The following is a 15899-nucleotide window of genomic DNA, read 5'->3' on the forward strand; positions in this document are numbered from 1 at the left end:
ATTTAGCGAGCATTCATCTCTAGGCCCCCAACACTCAGCCTATGAGCTGCACAGAGAAGGTGCTCAGCGTCCATTTGTTGGATTGAATTGTCTTTAACCTTCATTGATCCTGGAAAGAGGGATTCCACCCAGGCCCCATCCTCGGGCAATAGACACTTGAGCCCATGATGACAGCTGCATTTGGGGGCTTCCTTTCTGAGCAGAGGAAGACAGCACGGGGACCTGTGCCCAGTGTGGGTGTCAAGCCTGTTTTCAGAAAGCTCCTTCCATGTGTGTTTCGGAGTCAGGGAAACCTGAGTGTCATTTCTTCCCTTCACTGCTGTGGGAACTGTGGCGAGTTTCTGAAGCAGTCTGAGTTCCCGGTTCCTCATCTGTAAAGGGGTCACTGAGAGAACTGAAGAGAGAATGCAGGGCAAGGATCTAGCCCAGGGCATGGCAATTATTAGGGAGACCCCCCCTTGCCCACTCCCATCTGGGTCCCTTGTCATTATGCTTGCTTTTAGGGAACAAATAGAGGGGGCTGGAAAACCCTGGGCAAGCTCATTCCCCATTCTGGGCCTCAGTCTCCTCCTCTGTGAAATGAATGCCTTGGACTAGGATCTCTGAGGTTCTCTCCCGGACCAGGAGAAGATGTTTCCAGGTCTTTCCCTGGGCCCTCGTGTCCATGCCCATGTTCCCACCTCACACCGTGGCTCCAACCCTGTGTCCTGCTCTGGGACCTCACGTTGTTCCTTGCTTCTTGTCTTCCTCCTGCCCCTGCAGGTCTTTGATGATTTCATCTTTGTCTTCTTTGCCATGGAGATGGTGCTCAAGATGGTGGCCCTGGGCATTTTTGGCAAGAAGTGCTACCTTGGGGACACATGGAACCGACTGGATTTCTTCATTGTCATGGCAGGGTAGGTAGACCATCTCAGACAGGTCCTAGCCTCTGATGCATGCCAGACATCATGTAAATAATCTCTGGGGCTTCTTGGTAATAATGATGAAGCTGTGTATTATTGTCTGGATTCCTCTTGGACACCTGTTGTGGAAGGAATGATGTCCCTTCCCTTAGTGGCCTGGACAAACAAATATTCCGTCCTTCTCGTTCTGGTGAACTGTGTGTCTTCCTGCGCTGTCAGCTGATACTGGGTCTGTTTTACACTAACTAACTGTGACCTTAGAAAGCTACTTAACCTCTCTAAACCTCAGTTTCTTCATCTGTGAAATGGGGATAATGTATAACGAAGGACAGCTCCATTAAAGTGAGCACCCAACAAATGTTAGCTTTATTATTATTATCATCCTAGATCACTTAGCAAGTTAGAGATCCAGCACAGACTCTACTGTCTGACTCCAAACTGTGGTTATTTCTGCCAATATGTAAGCTATAGTCAGAAAGAGGTCTCTGCCAATATGTAAGCTATAGTCAGAAAGAGGTCAGGGGACAACTTAACCTATTTGGAGCATTTTGGACTCTGCTCTGTGCCTTGTCCTTCCTTTCCTGGGTTAAACCAGGCTGGTGGCCCATCCACACATTTATCCCACAGTCAGCAGTTGATTGAGCTCCTACTAAGTGTCAGCACTGTCTTCAATGCAGGGCAGGAAGGATGGCAAATCTAGACATAAACTTTGTCCTTCCCAAGTACCATCTGGAAAGAGGCATTCAGCAGCTACACGGGTGAACATGCCACATGCTGAGACCAGGGCTCTGGGAAAGAGTTATGATTCTCTGAGAGCATCTTCGCACCAGGTCGGGGACTTGGGGATTTGACGACTTGCCTGAGGAGGTGATGTGGACACAACAGCTGGAAGATGTACAGGTGTTAACCATGCCCAGTAATGGTCAGTATGACAGAAATGAAAAGCAGGGACAAAAAGGCTAGAGACCCACAAGTGTGTGTGTGAGTGTGTACACGTGTTCGTGTCTGTGAGAGCATGTGCATTTGCATACACGTGTGTGCCAAGATATGTGTGTGATACCCTTGAGAAGTTGCAGGGAGGGTGGCCAGGCATGTGGCTGAGATGGGAAGTCAGTATCACCATGTACACACTGAATTCCGCGGATGTGTCCTGAAGGGCAGTGGTTTGTTCACTGGTATTCTTTAGAATGTGACAGTATCCTTTCCTCAGAGCTGTATTCAGTTCCACAGCCACATTATCAGTGATGATTTAGACCAAATTAGAAGTTAAACTGGGTCCCGACATGGAAGCCGTGTCACCCTCTTTGTCAAATTCTTCCTTCTCATTCTCATCTTGGTTTGACTGGAGGACATCCTTAAGTAGTTTTTTTTTTTCTTTAATAGGATTGGCCAGAAAGTTCATTTGGGTTTTTCCATCACATGTTAAGGAAAAATCCGAACGAACTTATCGACCAACTCAATAAAAAGAAAAGGTGCTTGGACAGTGTCATTTTTCAGACTTGCCTGTCCAAGCATATATCCCTTTGATCTTGGGGGGTGAAGGGCAGTTTTTGTCTGCGCTGCTCTAGAGTTGCAGTTTTTCGCCCTCAGAGCCCTGTGTGTGGTACCATCCAAATCGACACCATATATTGCAGCCGAGGCCACTATAGATCTGGTTCTTCCTTGTTAGGAGAAACCTGCTTTTTCTTTGCTAGAAGCTTGAAGGTTTTCTCCTTACCTTCAGAATTCAGACACTTCACAAGGGCAGGTGTTAAGTGAAGGATCGCTTCCGGTGGGGCCTTTTGGAACTCAAGACTTGTGAATCCTTCAGGTCAGAAAAAAATTATTCCATATCTTCTTTAGTGACTGGCCATTCTTCTCTGCTCTCTCCTAGAATTCCCAGTAAGTGGTTACTTCCATCCTCTCTCCATTCTCCGCATGTTTCGTTCACCTCTCTTGCAGATTTCATCTGTACTAAGAGGATTTCTTGACTTGGCCTTCTGAATCACTAACGATGTCCTTTCCTCAATTTACTGCCCCTAATGGAAGTGTTCATCTTCTCTGTGTCTTTTTAATTCTCAGGATCACTTGTTGCTCTTGAATTTCTTATTTTTCAGAGCAGCTTGTTTTTATGGATACAATATTCACTCCTATCTCTTCGTAGATACAAATTAGGCTTTATTGATCCTGAAGTCAAAGTATAATTTCCAGAAAGTTAAAAAAAATTACCCTCACACAAATCTTAGAAGGCACATGTATATTACAGATTTATTCGACTCATTAATGAGGAATCAGCAGGATGGTAATCATCAGAATCAGGAAAACAGGCAATGGAGAAAAAACCTGGGGATATGAGGTACTTAGAATCAAAGCTGGTTAATGGCCTTATAGGGTCATAAAACCATAACCTTTGGGGTTATCTTTTTATATTGGGCAAAAACCACTTACAAATATCTCCAAGTTCACATGTAATTTTGTAGCAGCCAGACCTTTAATTAACAGTAAAGAGTGAATCAGACCAAGGTTTGTTCCCCCAGATAATGAAATAATCTTTAGATGGGTCTGTTAAATAATGCTCCAAATGATATCACGAGAAATGCTGCCCTCCCTTTGCTGAAATTCCACATTTTAGGATGATTTTTCTTACCTCTGTTTCAGGGAAGTCATTTGCTTTGCTGGCTGCACTGACTGTCTCCCATGAGTGCCCCCGCCCTGCCCTTTGGCCTTGAAGAGTCTCCTCTGTGGCTTACTGGTTCCTCTCTGTCTGCTCGCATTTATAAAACAAGACAATAAAGATCTAAACCGAGTGGTCTAAGGAGCTGGGTTGGCTTCAGCATTGTGGTGCGGTCTCTGTTTGATATCTTCTCTTGGTCTTTGGGGTGGGGATGGGACGGGGATGGGGTCCACAGGCCAGCAGCCTCCTGGGGGGTCAGGGAGGACTGGGTGCATGTGCAGCCCCATAGGCACCAAACTTGGTGTAATGCTCTGCTGTCATCAGTTTGAAATTCTTTTTTCTTTTTCTGGTGGTTGTTGGTCTTCCACAATGGAATTCTTTCTTTGAAAATTTTTTATTGGAGTACAGTTGCTTTACAATATTGTGTTAGTTTCTGCTGTATCAGCAAAGCGAATCAGCTGTATGTATACATATATCCTCTCTCTTTTGGATTTTCTTCCCCTTTAGGTCACCACAGAGAACTGAGTGGAGTTCTCTCATTAGTTATCTATTCTGGACGTGGAAGCCCCATTTTATAAGTTGCAGTATCTCTCTGTCAGCCCCAGTCTCCCGATTCTTCCCACCCCCCCCTTCCCCACCTTGGTGTCTGTGCATTTGTTCTTTCCGTCTGTGTCTCATTTCTGCTTTGCAAACAGTTTCATCTACGCCCACTTTTCTAGATTCCGTGTATGTGTGTTAACATGTAATGTTTGGAATTCCTTTCATAAAACGATTTTACTTTATATGATTTTTTTCTTACCTTTGGCTGCGCTGAGTCTTTGTTGCTCTGTGCGTGCTTTCTCTAGTTTGGGCGAGCAGGGGCTACTCTCGTTGTGGTGTGTGCGGTTCTTATTGCAGTGGCTTCTCTTATTTCGGAGCATAGCTGTAGATGCCTGGGCTTCAGTATTTGCAGCACATGGGCTCGTGTGAAGCTTAGTTGCCCCGAGGTATGTGGAATCTTCCCGAACCAGAGATCCAACCTGCGTCCCCTGCATTGGTAGGCAGACTCTTATCCGCTGTTCCACCAGAGAAGTTCTGAAATTCTTAATACTTTTTGAACCCTATGTTTTCACTTAGCGTTGTGTCCTGGAAGTTATGTAGCCAGTGTTGGCTTGGAGGTGGGCTCAACAGAGACATTTTTGTGAGTCATGAACAGCCCCATGTAGGATGCTGGGAACTCTGGTGACCCAGAGTTCTGGGTCCTTCCTGTCCTTTGCGCCTAGGGATGGTGTGGGTGCAGAAGGCAGGATGGGGAGCCACAAGGTTGGGTTTCAGAGCCCAGCTCCCCTCACCCAGTCCCACCCAAGCCTGCAGCTATAAATGTCCTGTTTCCTGAGCAACAGGCCTGCCATCCTGAGGACATTTTCTTCCTTCCTGCTCCTCCTTATCCCCAAATTACTGGCTCCCTTTTCAAGTGACAGAGGAGACAGAACCTCCACACTGGAAGGTGCCTGTAGAGGTTGGAGCCTTCACCTCCGTATCCAGTCAGCCCCTGCTTGTGTGCTGCCACTGGGGGCAACTCACAAGGCAGCCAATTGCAAACCAGGACAGCTGTTATTGTTGTCCGGTCCCTAAGTCATGTCCGACTCTTTGCGACCTTGTAGACTGCAGCACGCCAGGCTTCCCTGTCCTTCACTGTCTCCTAGAGTTTGCTCAAACTCATGTCCAGCCTAATGTGCTGGAAAGTTCTTTCAAGGAGTTTGAAATTTGTCTTCTTGGAGCTCCTGCCCGATGGTGGGTCTTTTCACCTACTCATTGACAAAGTCAGCATTTATTGAGTACCTACTGCATACCAGGTACTACGTAGGGGGCACACGAAAAGAACGAGACAGATGCTACTGTGATTTCATAAAGCTCACGATTTAGGAAACAATATAAAACTGATAATAAAGTTTTGGATAAATTCTGCATTGGGACCAAAGCCATTGCAGCAAAGTATAGAGGGCCATGAGGGTGTGGACTGGGTCTGTATACAGCTTCCTGAGGAAGAGAGGCCTGGGGGTAAGAGTTGACCAGCAGGGGCTCGGGGAGGTTGTCTTAGGTAGAGGGGACAGCACCCAGGGGGCCTGAAGGGGCTGCTTGCGGAAGAGGAGGCTGTCAGAGCCCAGGGACCCATGGGGTGGGTGGGTGCTGAGAGATGAGGCCAGAGATGGGACAGGGGCCTGACCACTCAGAGGTATTAGTGGCTCAGTCATGTCCGACTCTTTGCAACCCCATGGACTGTAGCCCACCAGGTTCTTCCATCCATGGAATTCTCCAGGCAAGCATACTGGAGTGTATTGCCATTCCAGCAGGGGTGTCCCCAAAAGCCTCGTGACAGCCTTCACACACTGGAAAGCGGCTCATTTCTTCCCTGAGTCTCCCCTTCCCCATATAAAATGTTCCCAGCATCTCCCGCTGTTTGTCAAAGGAGGGGAGGTGGCCTCCCCTGCTGAACCTACTTTAGGCTGCCTTGGTCCCTGGCTGGGGGGAAAGACCCCGGCTTCCTGCTGATGACTTATGAGAGAGAAAAGGGACTGCCCTCACCCAGGACCGTGTGGGATTGTGGTGACCTGCTGAAGGGCTGTGCTACCTGCCACCCCAGGTTGTGTTCACTCTCCAAGCCAGGTCTCTCCTACCCTGGAACTAAACACAGCTGATTTTTTTTAAAAAAACACAAATACCTACCTTTGCATTTGTTGTTATTAATTTCATCTTACAATGATCTCTTGGAGTCTTGTTCTGCCACTCATTGCATTTTTTTCCTGTGCTTGATCAGCCCAGGACAGCGAGGCCCTTGGCACCTCACTAGAGACTCTTCCAGTGTGTGGCAAAGCCCCACTCATCGGTGGGTGATAGTGGAACCTGCCTCACTGTGTTATTTAAGCTTTGCATTCCTGCCTTAGTCCATTAGGAGGCCATGAAATATTCAATGACATTCTCGTTGAACTTGAGATTTTCTTTATCTATATATCTCCTTTGCTGCATCATACTGGTAATACTATCACCTCCCTTAACCAAAAAAATAAAACCACATGCAATGGCCATTGATAGCTTTGGGGAGGGGTCTGGGCACCTCTGTTAAAATGTTTCCCAAGAATTCTGATGACTGGTGACTGGGAGGAGGGGTGGGTATGGTGAGCCAGGGCTGTAGGGCTGGGCTGGTAGGGACCTTTCTAGAATGAGTCTGAGCCAGTGCCCTTGCCAAGGTCATGGCTGATGTGAGCCCTGCCTTGGAGGAGCTCAGGGAACACGGGTGGCCTTGAATCTGATGTCCCTTAAAAGCTTTTGACTATGATGGTATCCTGGAGAAGGCCTTGGCGTGGAAAATGGAGCTGCTGAGGGATAAGCATGAGCCAATCAGGAATGGGCAACCTCTCCAAACCTTAAACATATGTGCAACCTTGTACCCCTTCTCTGTGCTCCTTGAAATTCAGAGAGACACAGGGTTACTGGGGCACAGGTTAAAATACAGATTCTGGGGCCTCATCCAGGGGATCCTGACCCAGCAGGTATGGAGGGCCTAGGCATCTGCATTTTATGCAAATGCTCAGGTGGGTCTGGGTTCTTTTGATCTTCACAGAGCCCTTCATCAGGAGCCCTTCGAGTGGTGAGTGTGATTCCCGGTTCTGGGAACCACAGGAAGGAGAAGAGGCCTGGGGAGGGCTCCGTCTCTGATCCATGCCCAGGATCTGAATTAATTCTCAAGACAAACAGATGTGCTCTGTCAGTGAAACAGTGGGGACTCATAAAAATTTCTGTCATCATTAATAATTATTAACACAAATAGTAGTAACATCAGGAACTCTGCACTTTGGCCAGGGAGGAGGGAGGAGGGGCTGGGCCAGGATCTGTCGTGCCCTGGAAACAGCTTCTCCCCAGACTGCGTGGGGAGCAGCTTCTCCAACCCGACTCTTACAGGCTCTCGGGCAACAAAATGTCAATAAGAATTGTTCCTTATCCCCGAACTAGAGCTTTCTAAAGAGATCAGGCAGGCTTGTCCCCTCTGTGGTTGCTTGCTGAGAGTTCCTATTGTCCAAAGTGGCCCATCAGTGGGACTTTAAAAAGCAAAAGGAATTGAATCCTCTTAGGCATTATCCAGGTGAAAAAAAATAAGAGCATCTACTGTTTGCCGAGTACTCACTGTAGGCCTGATGCTGTGCATTATCTGGCCTAATCTTCAGACTAGTATTGTGAGGGAGGGACTGTGGTCAGTTCCATTTCACAGATGAGCACAGCGACAGGGAGTGACCTGCCTGAGGTCATGACCCGGTGAGGGGCAGAGCCAGGAGTTGCATCCAGGCAGCTTGGCTCCGTGGGCTGGCATTGAATCCTGGTTCTGTGTAACTTGCTGGGTGTTATCTATCAGGGATGCATTGGACTGCAAGTTAACAGAACATCTGACCACAGTGCAAATCCTGGGATGTTTTTCCCGGCATAACATGACGTTCTGAGGTCAGTGGTTACCGGTGATGGCTCTGTGATGTGGGGGCTGACGTCCTTGTGATTTTCCAGATCTTCTTTCCATGGGCACAAGGTGGCTCTTGAAGCTGTGGGTGTCGTGTCTGCACTGAAGGCAGGAAGGGTGGAAGGAGACAGGGCTATGCCAGCTGTGTGTGTCTACTTGGATCTGAAAAACAACATTTTCTTTTCTAGATCCTTCCCCATCCCAGCACACTTGGCCAGAACTGGGTCTCATGGCCATGCTTAGCTGCAAGGGAAGCTCCGTTCCGTTCCGTCGCTCAGTCGTGTCCGACTCTTTGCGACCCCGTGGACTGTAGCCTACCAGGCTTCTCCATCCATGGGATTCTCCAGGCAAGAATACTGGAGTGGGTTACCGTTTCCTTCTCCAGGGGATCTTCCCAACCCAGGGATCAAACCCGGGTCTCCCGCATTGGAGGCAGACGCTTTAACCTCTGAGCCACAAGGGAAGCTAGGAGAATAGAAAACATCATTGAATTTGGGTAAATCAATCAAGAATTGTTCCCTGGGGTTAGGCAAGATTGGAAGAAGAGAGCATGCACTTTGGGTGGGCAACTCTCAGAATCTGCCACCCTCTTCTACTACAGCCCGTGTTTCTTCATTTGCTCTTGGCCAAGGCTGTGGCCCTCCCATGTCTCCAAGTCCTAATTGGAGCCTCAGGGGCCCTGCCTGGGCTGTCTGGGGATGTACATGATCTGTTGAGAAATCTAAAGTCAATTACCAACCCGTGTAAGCTCGGCAGAGGTTGGTGCCCACTAGCAGACTTTCTGTGGTTACCGGTGTGAGAGGGTTCCCACTGGGCTGTTTCCAGAAGCCTTTGCTGTCTGCCTACCTCCTGCATGGCTCTACGTGCATGATCTCTGGGTCAAGGAAGCACTGCACATGTCAGCAGGCCCAGGTAGAATCCTCTTGGTTCTATGACTTTAGACCCTGATTTATCCTGGGCTGCATAGGTCTGTCTGATCGAGGGCTTGTGTGCTCCAGGGCAAGGCCAAGGCTGAGCCATCGTCCTGGAGTCCCCAGAACTTGGCCCCAGGGCCAGCGCAGAGGGGAAGTTCCATATTTGTTCTGTATCTTTGTGTCCCGTCACTGCAGAGCTGGGGATCTGGGGCCATTTTCTTTTAGCTGAATTGGCCCTTGGGTGGGTGTGGACCTGGGAAGGTTCCAGGGAAAGTCCTGGTGTGGATGATTCTTCATTTGCATATGGAATAAAGTGGGAGGGAGAGACAGCATGATGATCATCACTCTGGTCCATTTCCATGGAAACAGGATGCTAGATGACATGGGGGACCGGGTAGGGGGTAAATCACCAGAGATTCTCAGGCTACAAGTTGACAAGCCAGACACCAGTCAATCATAAATCAGTCAGAATTCTCTCAGTTTATATGAACAGGAACCCTCTGAACCTTGTTTAAAGAAGCTTACCATCCCTTTTCCTAAAAGTCAAGGGGTCTCTGACTTCAGGACCCGCTCAATCCAGAATCCTGAAAGATGTCACCAGGTAGAGTGTCCTTCCATCCTACAGCTCTTCTCGGTCCTTTGTGCTGACTTCCATCCATGGCAGCTTTCCTCTGGGTTGGAGGGGTAGCCGGTGGGCAGAAGGAGGGCACAAACTCCTCCTTCCAGTTCAACAGAAAGACACCCCTGCTTCCCCAGCCACTCCAAGCAGAGTGGGAGAGAGCCTCCTTGGCTTGGATTGGCTGGTATGGGTCATGTGCTCATTCCTGAGCCAATCACTGTAGCCTAAATGAGGCAGCACTCTGATTGGCCAGACCTAGGTCAGGGTCTCTGCCCTGGGCCAGGTGTGAGGTTGACCTCTCTTATACCAGGTGGTCAGAGAGTGGGGAGGATGCATTTGGCAAATCCCAGGACTATTACCCTACAAGCGGAGAAGGGAGCTCGAGGTAGGCACAAATCAGTGATGATGCCTAGGTGGGTTGCCAGAACTAAGGTTCCCTGGCTGGGTTGCACTGTCTTACCTATACCCCCACTGTCCTGAGAACTTGGGGTTGTTAACCTCATTTCCCAACTGGGGAAATGGAAGCTCAGAGAGATCAGCAGGCTGCCTCAGGTCACACAGCCTGTAGGGACTGTGTGATGTGTTCAGGTACGACTGTCCCCAGAACCCATGCTGACTCGCAACATGAAGGGTTTTACCCTTTCAGAGGCCAAAAGATCCCAGTTGATCTTCCCTGGAGGACTTGGACGGCCTCACCAGCTCTCAGAAGGATATGGGATGAGTCTGGGAAGAGGGATTTTTTTCCCCTGAAGCTGTGGTGGAGCCAAAAGAATCCCTATCTGGTTTCCAGCAGCTGTGCCCACCAGCTGTAGTGCCAAGACTACTCTGGAGTAAGGGAGCTGAATTTTGTGGGAGGCAGTCAGGAGGCATATTTGGGATTCATACTAAAAAATGATAACACTGTTTGCCTGAAGTTCACTTAACTGGGCATCCTCTATGTACCTGGCAGCTCTACCCACAGACAAAGTCACTGTGTGTTGTCCCCTGCATAGAGCCTTTTGGAGAGAGGGTCCAGGGTCTCCTGCTGCCGAGGTCCCCAAATTTCTTTTGTGGCCCCCAGTTCCTCCTTTACTCTAAACTTGGCCTGACTTGGCTTCAGCCCATCAGTTTCTTTGTCAGGTAGGCTTAAGAAACCGAGTTCTTGGACTTCCCTGACGGCACAATGGGTACGAATCCACCGGCCAGTGCAGGGGTCATGGGTTCGATCCCTGGTCCGGAAAGATTCCATATACCATGGAGCAGCTAAGCCTATGCATCACAGCTACTGAGCCTGCATTCTAGAGCCTGTGCTCTGCAACAAGAGAAGCCACCACAATGAGAAGCCCATGTACCCCAATGAAGAGTAAACCTGCTTGCAACTAGAGAAAGCCTGCATGTAGCAATGAAGACCCAGTGCAATCCCCTCCCCTCAAAAAAGAAAGAAACTTTGTTCTGGTCTCATAAGAATTGTGTGATGGAATCTGGGCAATAATGACCCACCAATCATAAAACACTGACCAGAGTCAAGGGTTAACATTATCAGTCCCTAATTTTCTCTTTCCATGATTTCCTCTCTCCCTCCTGCCCTCCCTCCACTGAACACCTACTATGTGCTGGGTGCTGGGATAGTAGCATAGGCTGGTGGTCTAGTTACCACCCGACACCAGCCTGAGTCATCATAGAGCTGCCTCCTGACAGATGAGTTGCCATTTCCAGCATCTCAGCTTCCTTTCCATTAGCTGCATCTTACATTACATTTTAAGAAAGCCCCTGTGAGTCCCTCGTAAAGATTGAGGAAACACCCTATTTTTATCAATAACACTCAGAAATCATCTCCTGGGAGGGGTATTTCCTGGAAAGATGTTAAGTCTCAGTCATTTTATGTTGCTTCTTGTCAGCTCCTAGATTTTTTTTTTCTGATCTTGTCCCTCAAGTTATTTGTTTGACAAGCTGGCAGGGGGAGCCGCCTCCAAGCTGGGTGCTGGACGGGGGACTGGGGACCTAACTAGGACTGTGAGCCATGCCCTGAGGAACAGGGACATGACAGCACCCCCTCGAGCCAGAGGTGCCCGGGGGTGGGATCTGAAAGCCGGGAAGGGCGTCCCAGGGAGAGAGGCTGGCAGATGCAGAGGCATGTCTGCTGGTGTATTCTGGGAAACTGAGATGTTTGGTGTTCCTGGACTGCAGGGCAAATGGTGGGTGGTGATGGAGTCATGGTCAGGGAGCCTCCAGAGGCCCTTATCTCCTGGGCTTCCCCCGGGAGGAAGTGGGATCCAGGGAAGGGTTTAAGCAGGTAGCATGTGATTCGTGGGCCAGTGTGCCCCGAGGCAGCAAATGAGGCTGTGATGTAATAATGGTTGGCTTTCAGGTGCCAAACCCTGTCCTAGGTGCTGAATCCATATATGAATGCATTTCATTGACCCCATGAGATCAATTCAGTGAGTTGCCCAAGGTCACCCGGTGCAAACCGCAAGCTGGGATTGGAACCCAGGTTCTGTGGTCTAAACATCAGATAACACAGCCTCCATGGTTACTGGCCCTATTCCACATGCTGCCAGTCCGATTTACTGGCTAGCTGTGGGAGTTGCTCTGCTTGACCTGATGATTGCTGAAGTGTGGGGGGCGGGTCATGCAGAGCTCCTGGGCCCCCCACTGCTCAGTTGGGCTCTGTCTGTGCCTCAGCTTCCGGGGTGGGTGCCCTACTCCCTCCAGGGGAAGGAGTGTAAAGTGCCTGGCACACAGCAAGTGCTCCAGAAAGCCCTCTGAAGCAACAGGACTCTGCGAGTTGCCAGGGAGAGAAACCAGTTCACATGACACCAAAGCCCCAAAGGGAAGGGGATGGCTCGCATGCCTGGGCAGAACAGGGCACAGATCCGCGGTTCGGGTGCAGCTGACGGGGAGTGCTCCAACCATATGGTCAGGATCCTGCCTCGCCCCGGTTCTGGCCTCCGCCTTCGTCTGTGTTGGCAGAGCTCTCTGGCCACCATGGAGGCAAGATGGCCATTAGCGCCTCCGGGTTTCCTGGTGGTGGCTTAGCCAGGGAGAGCATCTCTCCTCTGCAGTCCCGGCTCAAGGGCCAGCAGCTCCTCACGGCCCATCCTGAACTAGGCACAGTGGCTGGCGGTGGTCGTGGGGGCTGGTGTCTGGCGCTGGGCCGGGACTGGGTCTCTGCGCCTCTCCTGGGAACCAGGGGAACAGGGCACGGGGCTGGCTTCTCAGCAGGAATCCGTGGGGAGGGCCCTAAGAGCAGGTGTCCAACCTGCCTGCCCACCCTGGCACGGCCCGCACTTCTGCACGGCCACACCCAAGCCCCTCTCCCCAGACAATATCCCATCTGGGAGCTGGGTGCAGTCACCCTCCTCCTGGGGTGATGTCAGGACGAATGTGCTTGCTTTAAAGCAAAATTACTTACCTAATTAGGCGCTTGGGAGCTGGCAGGAGGTAGTGGGGGGGTTTGTTGGTTTTTTTTTTAGACTTTTAGCACTGAAGCTGCGCCATAAAGTAACTGTGTAATTAGGGATTAATTTCTCACTCCCGCAAGTGATGTCTTACTCGGGGCCTGAGGGAAGTCAACAGGATGGTTATTCACCCACAGAGCAGCTCTCCTCCCCTTCCCTTTTGTTGGTGGGGGGAGATTGCTCCTTCAGCTCTCCCGACGGGGGAGGTGGCTTCTTCCGTCCCAGGTGTTCTTCGTGCTGCATAGATTCCCCGAGTCAGTGCTGTGCCAGCTCTGCGTGGTGGGCCTGGAGCGGCTGTGTCTGAGAGCTGCCCGGCCAGCATCCGGCCGGTCGTCCAAGGATAATGCCTCGGCCTCGCCCCCATGGTCCAGGTCTGATGCACACAGCCTGTCAGGGTCCCCGCTGGGATTGCACCCCGTTTATGTTTGTGGGGTAACCTGCTCACAAACAGCCCCTTGCTGGTTTTTCCATCTCTGCCCCCTCTCTGGGCCTCCTGGTATCACCTCCCAGGTAAACTGAGGCTTCTGAGTCCTTGGCTGAGGCGGTGCTGGGGGAGCCCAAGCCAGACAGGAGGTGTGAACAGAATGTGGGGGGAACCAGAGCCCAGAGGGGTGAGGGCAGCCCGCGGTGCAGGGAGGGGAGAGCAGGGCTTCCTGGAGGAGGGGGCCTTGAAGGCGGAGAGTGAGAAGGATGGGCTCCACTCAGAGGAAAGGGACAGGGAAGTGTGTCTGCTGAGCTCGCTGTGCCTGGTGCCCGAGATGTGTGGAGTAGGGGCAAGGGGTGGGGGAAGGGGGCCGAGGCCAGACTGCAGGGCCGTGAAGACCCTGCTCAGGGGCTTGGACTTTGCTCTGAGGGCAGTGGTGAGCCATTGAGGGTTTAAGGCCAGGAGTGACGCAGCTAGCTTTGCGTTTCAGGAGCTTTGGGCTCACCAAGGCTGCTGCAGCTGTCAGCAGAGAGGGACGGTGGCTGGGCGGGGGCAGGGTGCTGGAGCTGTCAGCGACTGTCCATGTTGGGCTGGTGGGTACAGTCACCATCAGGACAGTGTGGTTCCAGGACAGAGACACAGACCTGCAGTTCTTACCTCCCGGCCCCTCGCTTGGTTTCTGTCTCCCCATCCTTGTCCAATATCCAGCTTTCTATCCTCTTCCTCTCAGGGAACTGTGAGAACTGCTGGATTGCTCACCGTGTACCTGCTGTTTACTTTTTACCTCTGAAAGTGTTTTCAGACAGGAGAAAGTGCTCCCCCAGGAGATGCGGCAGTGGCAGGACACCTGATAGGTTCACAAAATACAGAAGAGAGAGTTAGGACCTGGGAGAAGTGTTCAGGAAGAGGAATTCCCAGGGTCAGGGTTGATCATGCTGCCATGAACTCAGTGACTCATCACATTTTCCCTTTTGACTCGACTGCCAGGAAGCTCAGGGCCAAGATCTTGGCACTAAGTTCTTCAAGAAATTTCTTTGGGGGAGTTTTTCCGTGGGTACCCGGGGGCTTGCAACTGATGAATTCTCAGGGGGATTTTTGCAGTAGAGGATCAGGTCAGAGGTGAAGGGAAGGGGCAGAGCCACTGTATTGGTCTGGGTCGCCAGGTTGTGGCTGTGTAGTCCCCTTCGGAGATGGGACAAGAGTCAGATCAGCCTCCATGGGAGGGCTGGGGTCTAGGAGGTGTTTGGATCCTAGGGCTCACTGACTCTGGGTTATCGTGAGCTTCGGTGCATCCAGTCATAACTTGCTTTGTGCTCAGGAGGCAGGGGCCACCCTGCTTGTTGTAGAGAAACACATGAGGAGCCTGAACCCGATTTCTCGCCATCGGTCCTGAATACGCAGGGCATCTCTAGTTTCCCATTCCTGCCCTCCAGCCTATCCTAGGTCAGGGCCATGGTGGATGCTCCTGACTTAATTAAGAAGCTTTAGTCCCAGACTCTGTACTGAGGTTCTTTGAGAGGGGATTGACAGCATGGAGCCCACGTGGCAGAGTGGGGAGAGAGCGTCAGGGACCAGAGGGCTCCCAGCGCAGAGTGAACCCTGTGTGGCTTGTAGCCGTGGGTCTGCCCTGGTCCAGAGGAGCAAGGAGAGGGTTGAGGTGGGACCTGAGTGATGTAGAGGGCGCTTGAGGAGGTTAACGCAGGTGGATAATGAGAACACATGCAAGAAGACCTCAAAATCCATTCTCTTTTCTCTGTCTACCCCTCTGCCTGTGAAGTGGCTATTTATTTTTATTGTGAGACCTGAACAAATCCTGGACTGGCACCTGCTGGAGCTCAGAGGTGTGCCCGGGGCTCCTGGAACGTAGTCCCTGGGTGGGTTCCCTCTGGTGTGGGTGGGGAGCCCCCCACCTCCAGCACACCCCGCAAGGTACCAACCGAGCTGGTTGTCAGGATGGAATAGAACCAGGCAGAAGGGAGAGGGTCAGTGTTAGTGGGGATGGGGGCAGGGGGAGGGGAGGGCTGGAGCTGGGCCTGGCTGCCTGCCCTGGGGTGGCTGAGCCCGGCCTGGCGCGCGCGTGTGCGTGTGTGTGTGTGCGTGCGCCAGTGTGAGAGCCTGTTGTGTGCCCACGTGTGCCACCCCCGCAGCGCCTCCATCACACACATCTCCCGGGCTGCCTGGAGAGCTCTTTCTTCCAGATAGGAAAACGACAGTTTGGCTCGCCCACGCGCGGAATCCTCACGCAGCCCCCCTCCCCCGGCGCCCCCTGCTCGTGTCACCCGCTGCCCCTGGGGCCTCGGCCTCGCCCTCTCTGCCTGGCTGCTGCCCCCTGTCCCCGCCGCATCCCCTCCCGCCCCCTCCTCTGGTCCCCCTGGTGGTCTCCGGCTCTAGTTCTGAGGCCTCTGTCACATTCCTTCATCCGAATTTGGGCTCTGGTAGGAACGAGTGTGGGTGAGGGCATTCA

The 15899-nt window shown here is 51.4% G+C and overlaps 1 protein-coding gene across 2 annotated transcripts in view; it reads left to right on the forward strand.

Moving 5' to 3' along the window:
• Positions 1 to 15899, forward strand: part of CACNA1I (calcium voltage-gated channel subunit alpha1 I) — a 109428-nt gene that overhangs the window by 19605 nt on the left and 73924 nt on the right. For both annotated transcript variants that reach the window (XM_088836764.1, XM_055394622.2), the window contains exon 3: positions 763 to 896. In XM_088836764.1, the coding sequence (XP_088692890.1) occupies positions 763 to 896 (134 nt within the window). The remainder of the gene's footprint in view (positions 1 to 762; positions 897 to 15899) is intronic.

Source organism: Moschus berezovskii, chromosome 6, assembly GCF_049115385.1.
Source record: "Moschus berezovskii isolate FMDL1 chromosome 6, NW_MosBer_1.0, whole genome shotgun sequence".
Lineage (NCBI taxonomy): Eukaryota > Metazoa > Chordata > Mammalia > Artiodactyla > Moschidae > Moschus > Moschus berezovskii.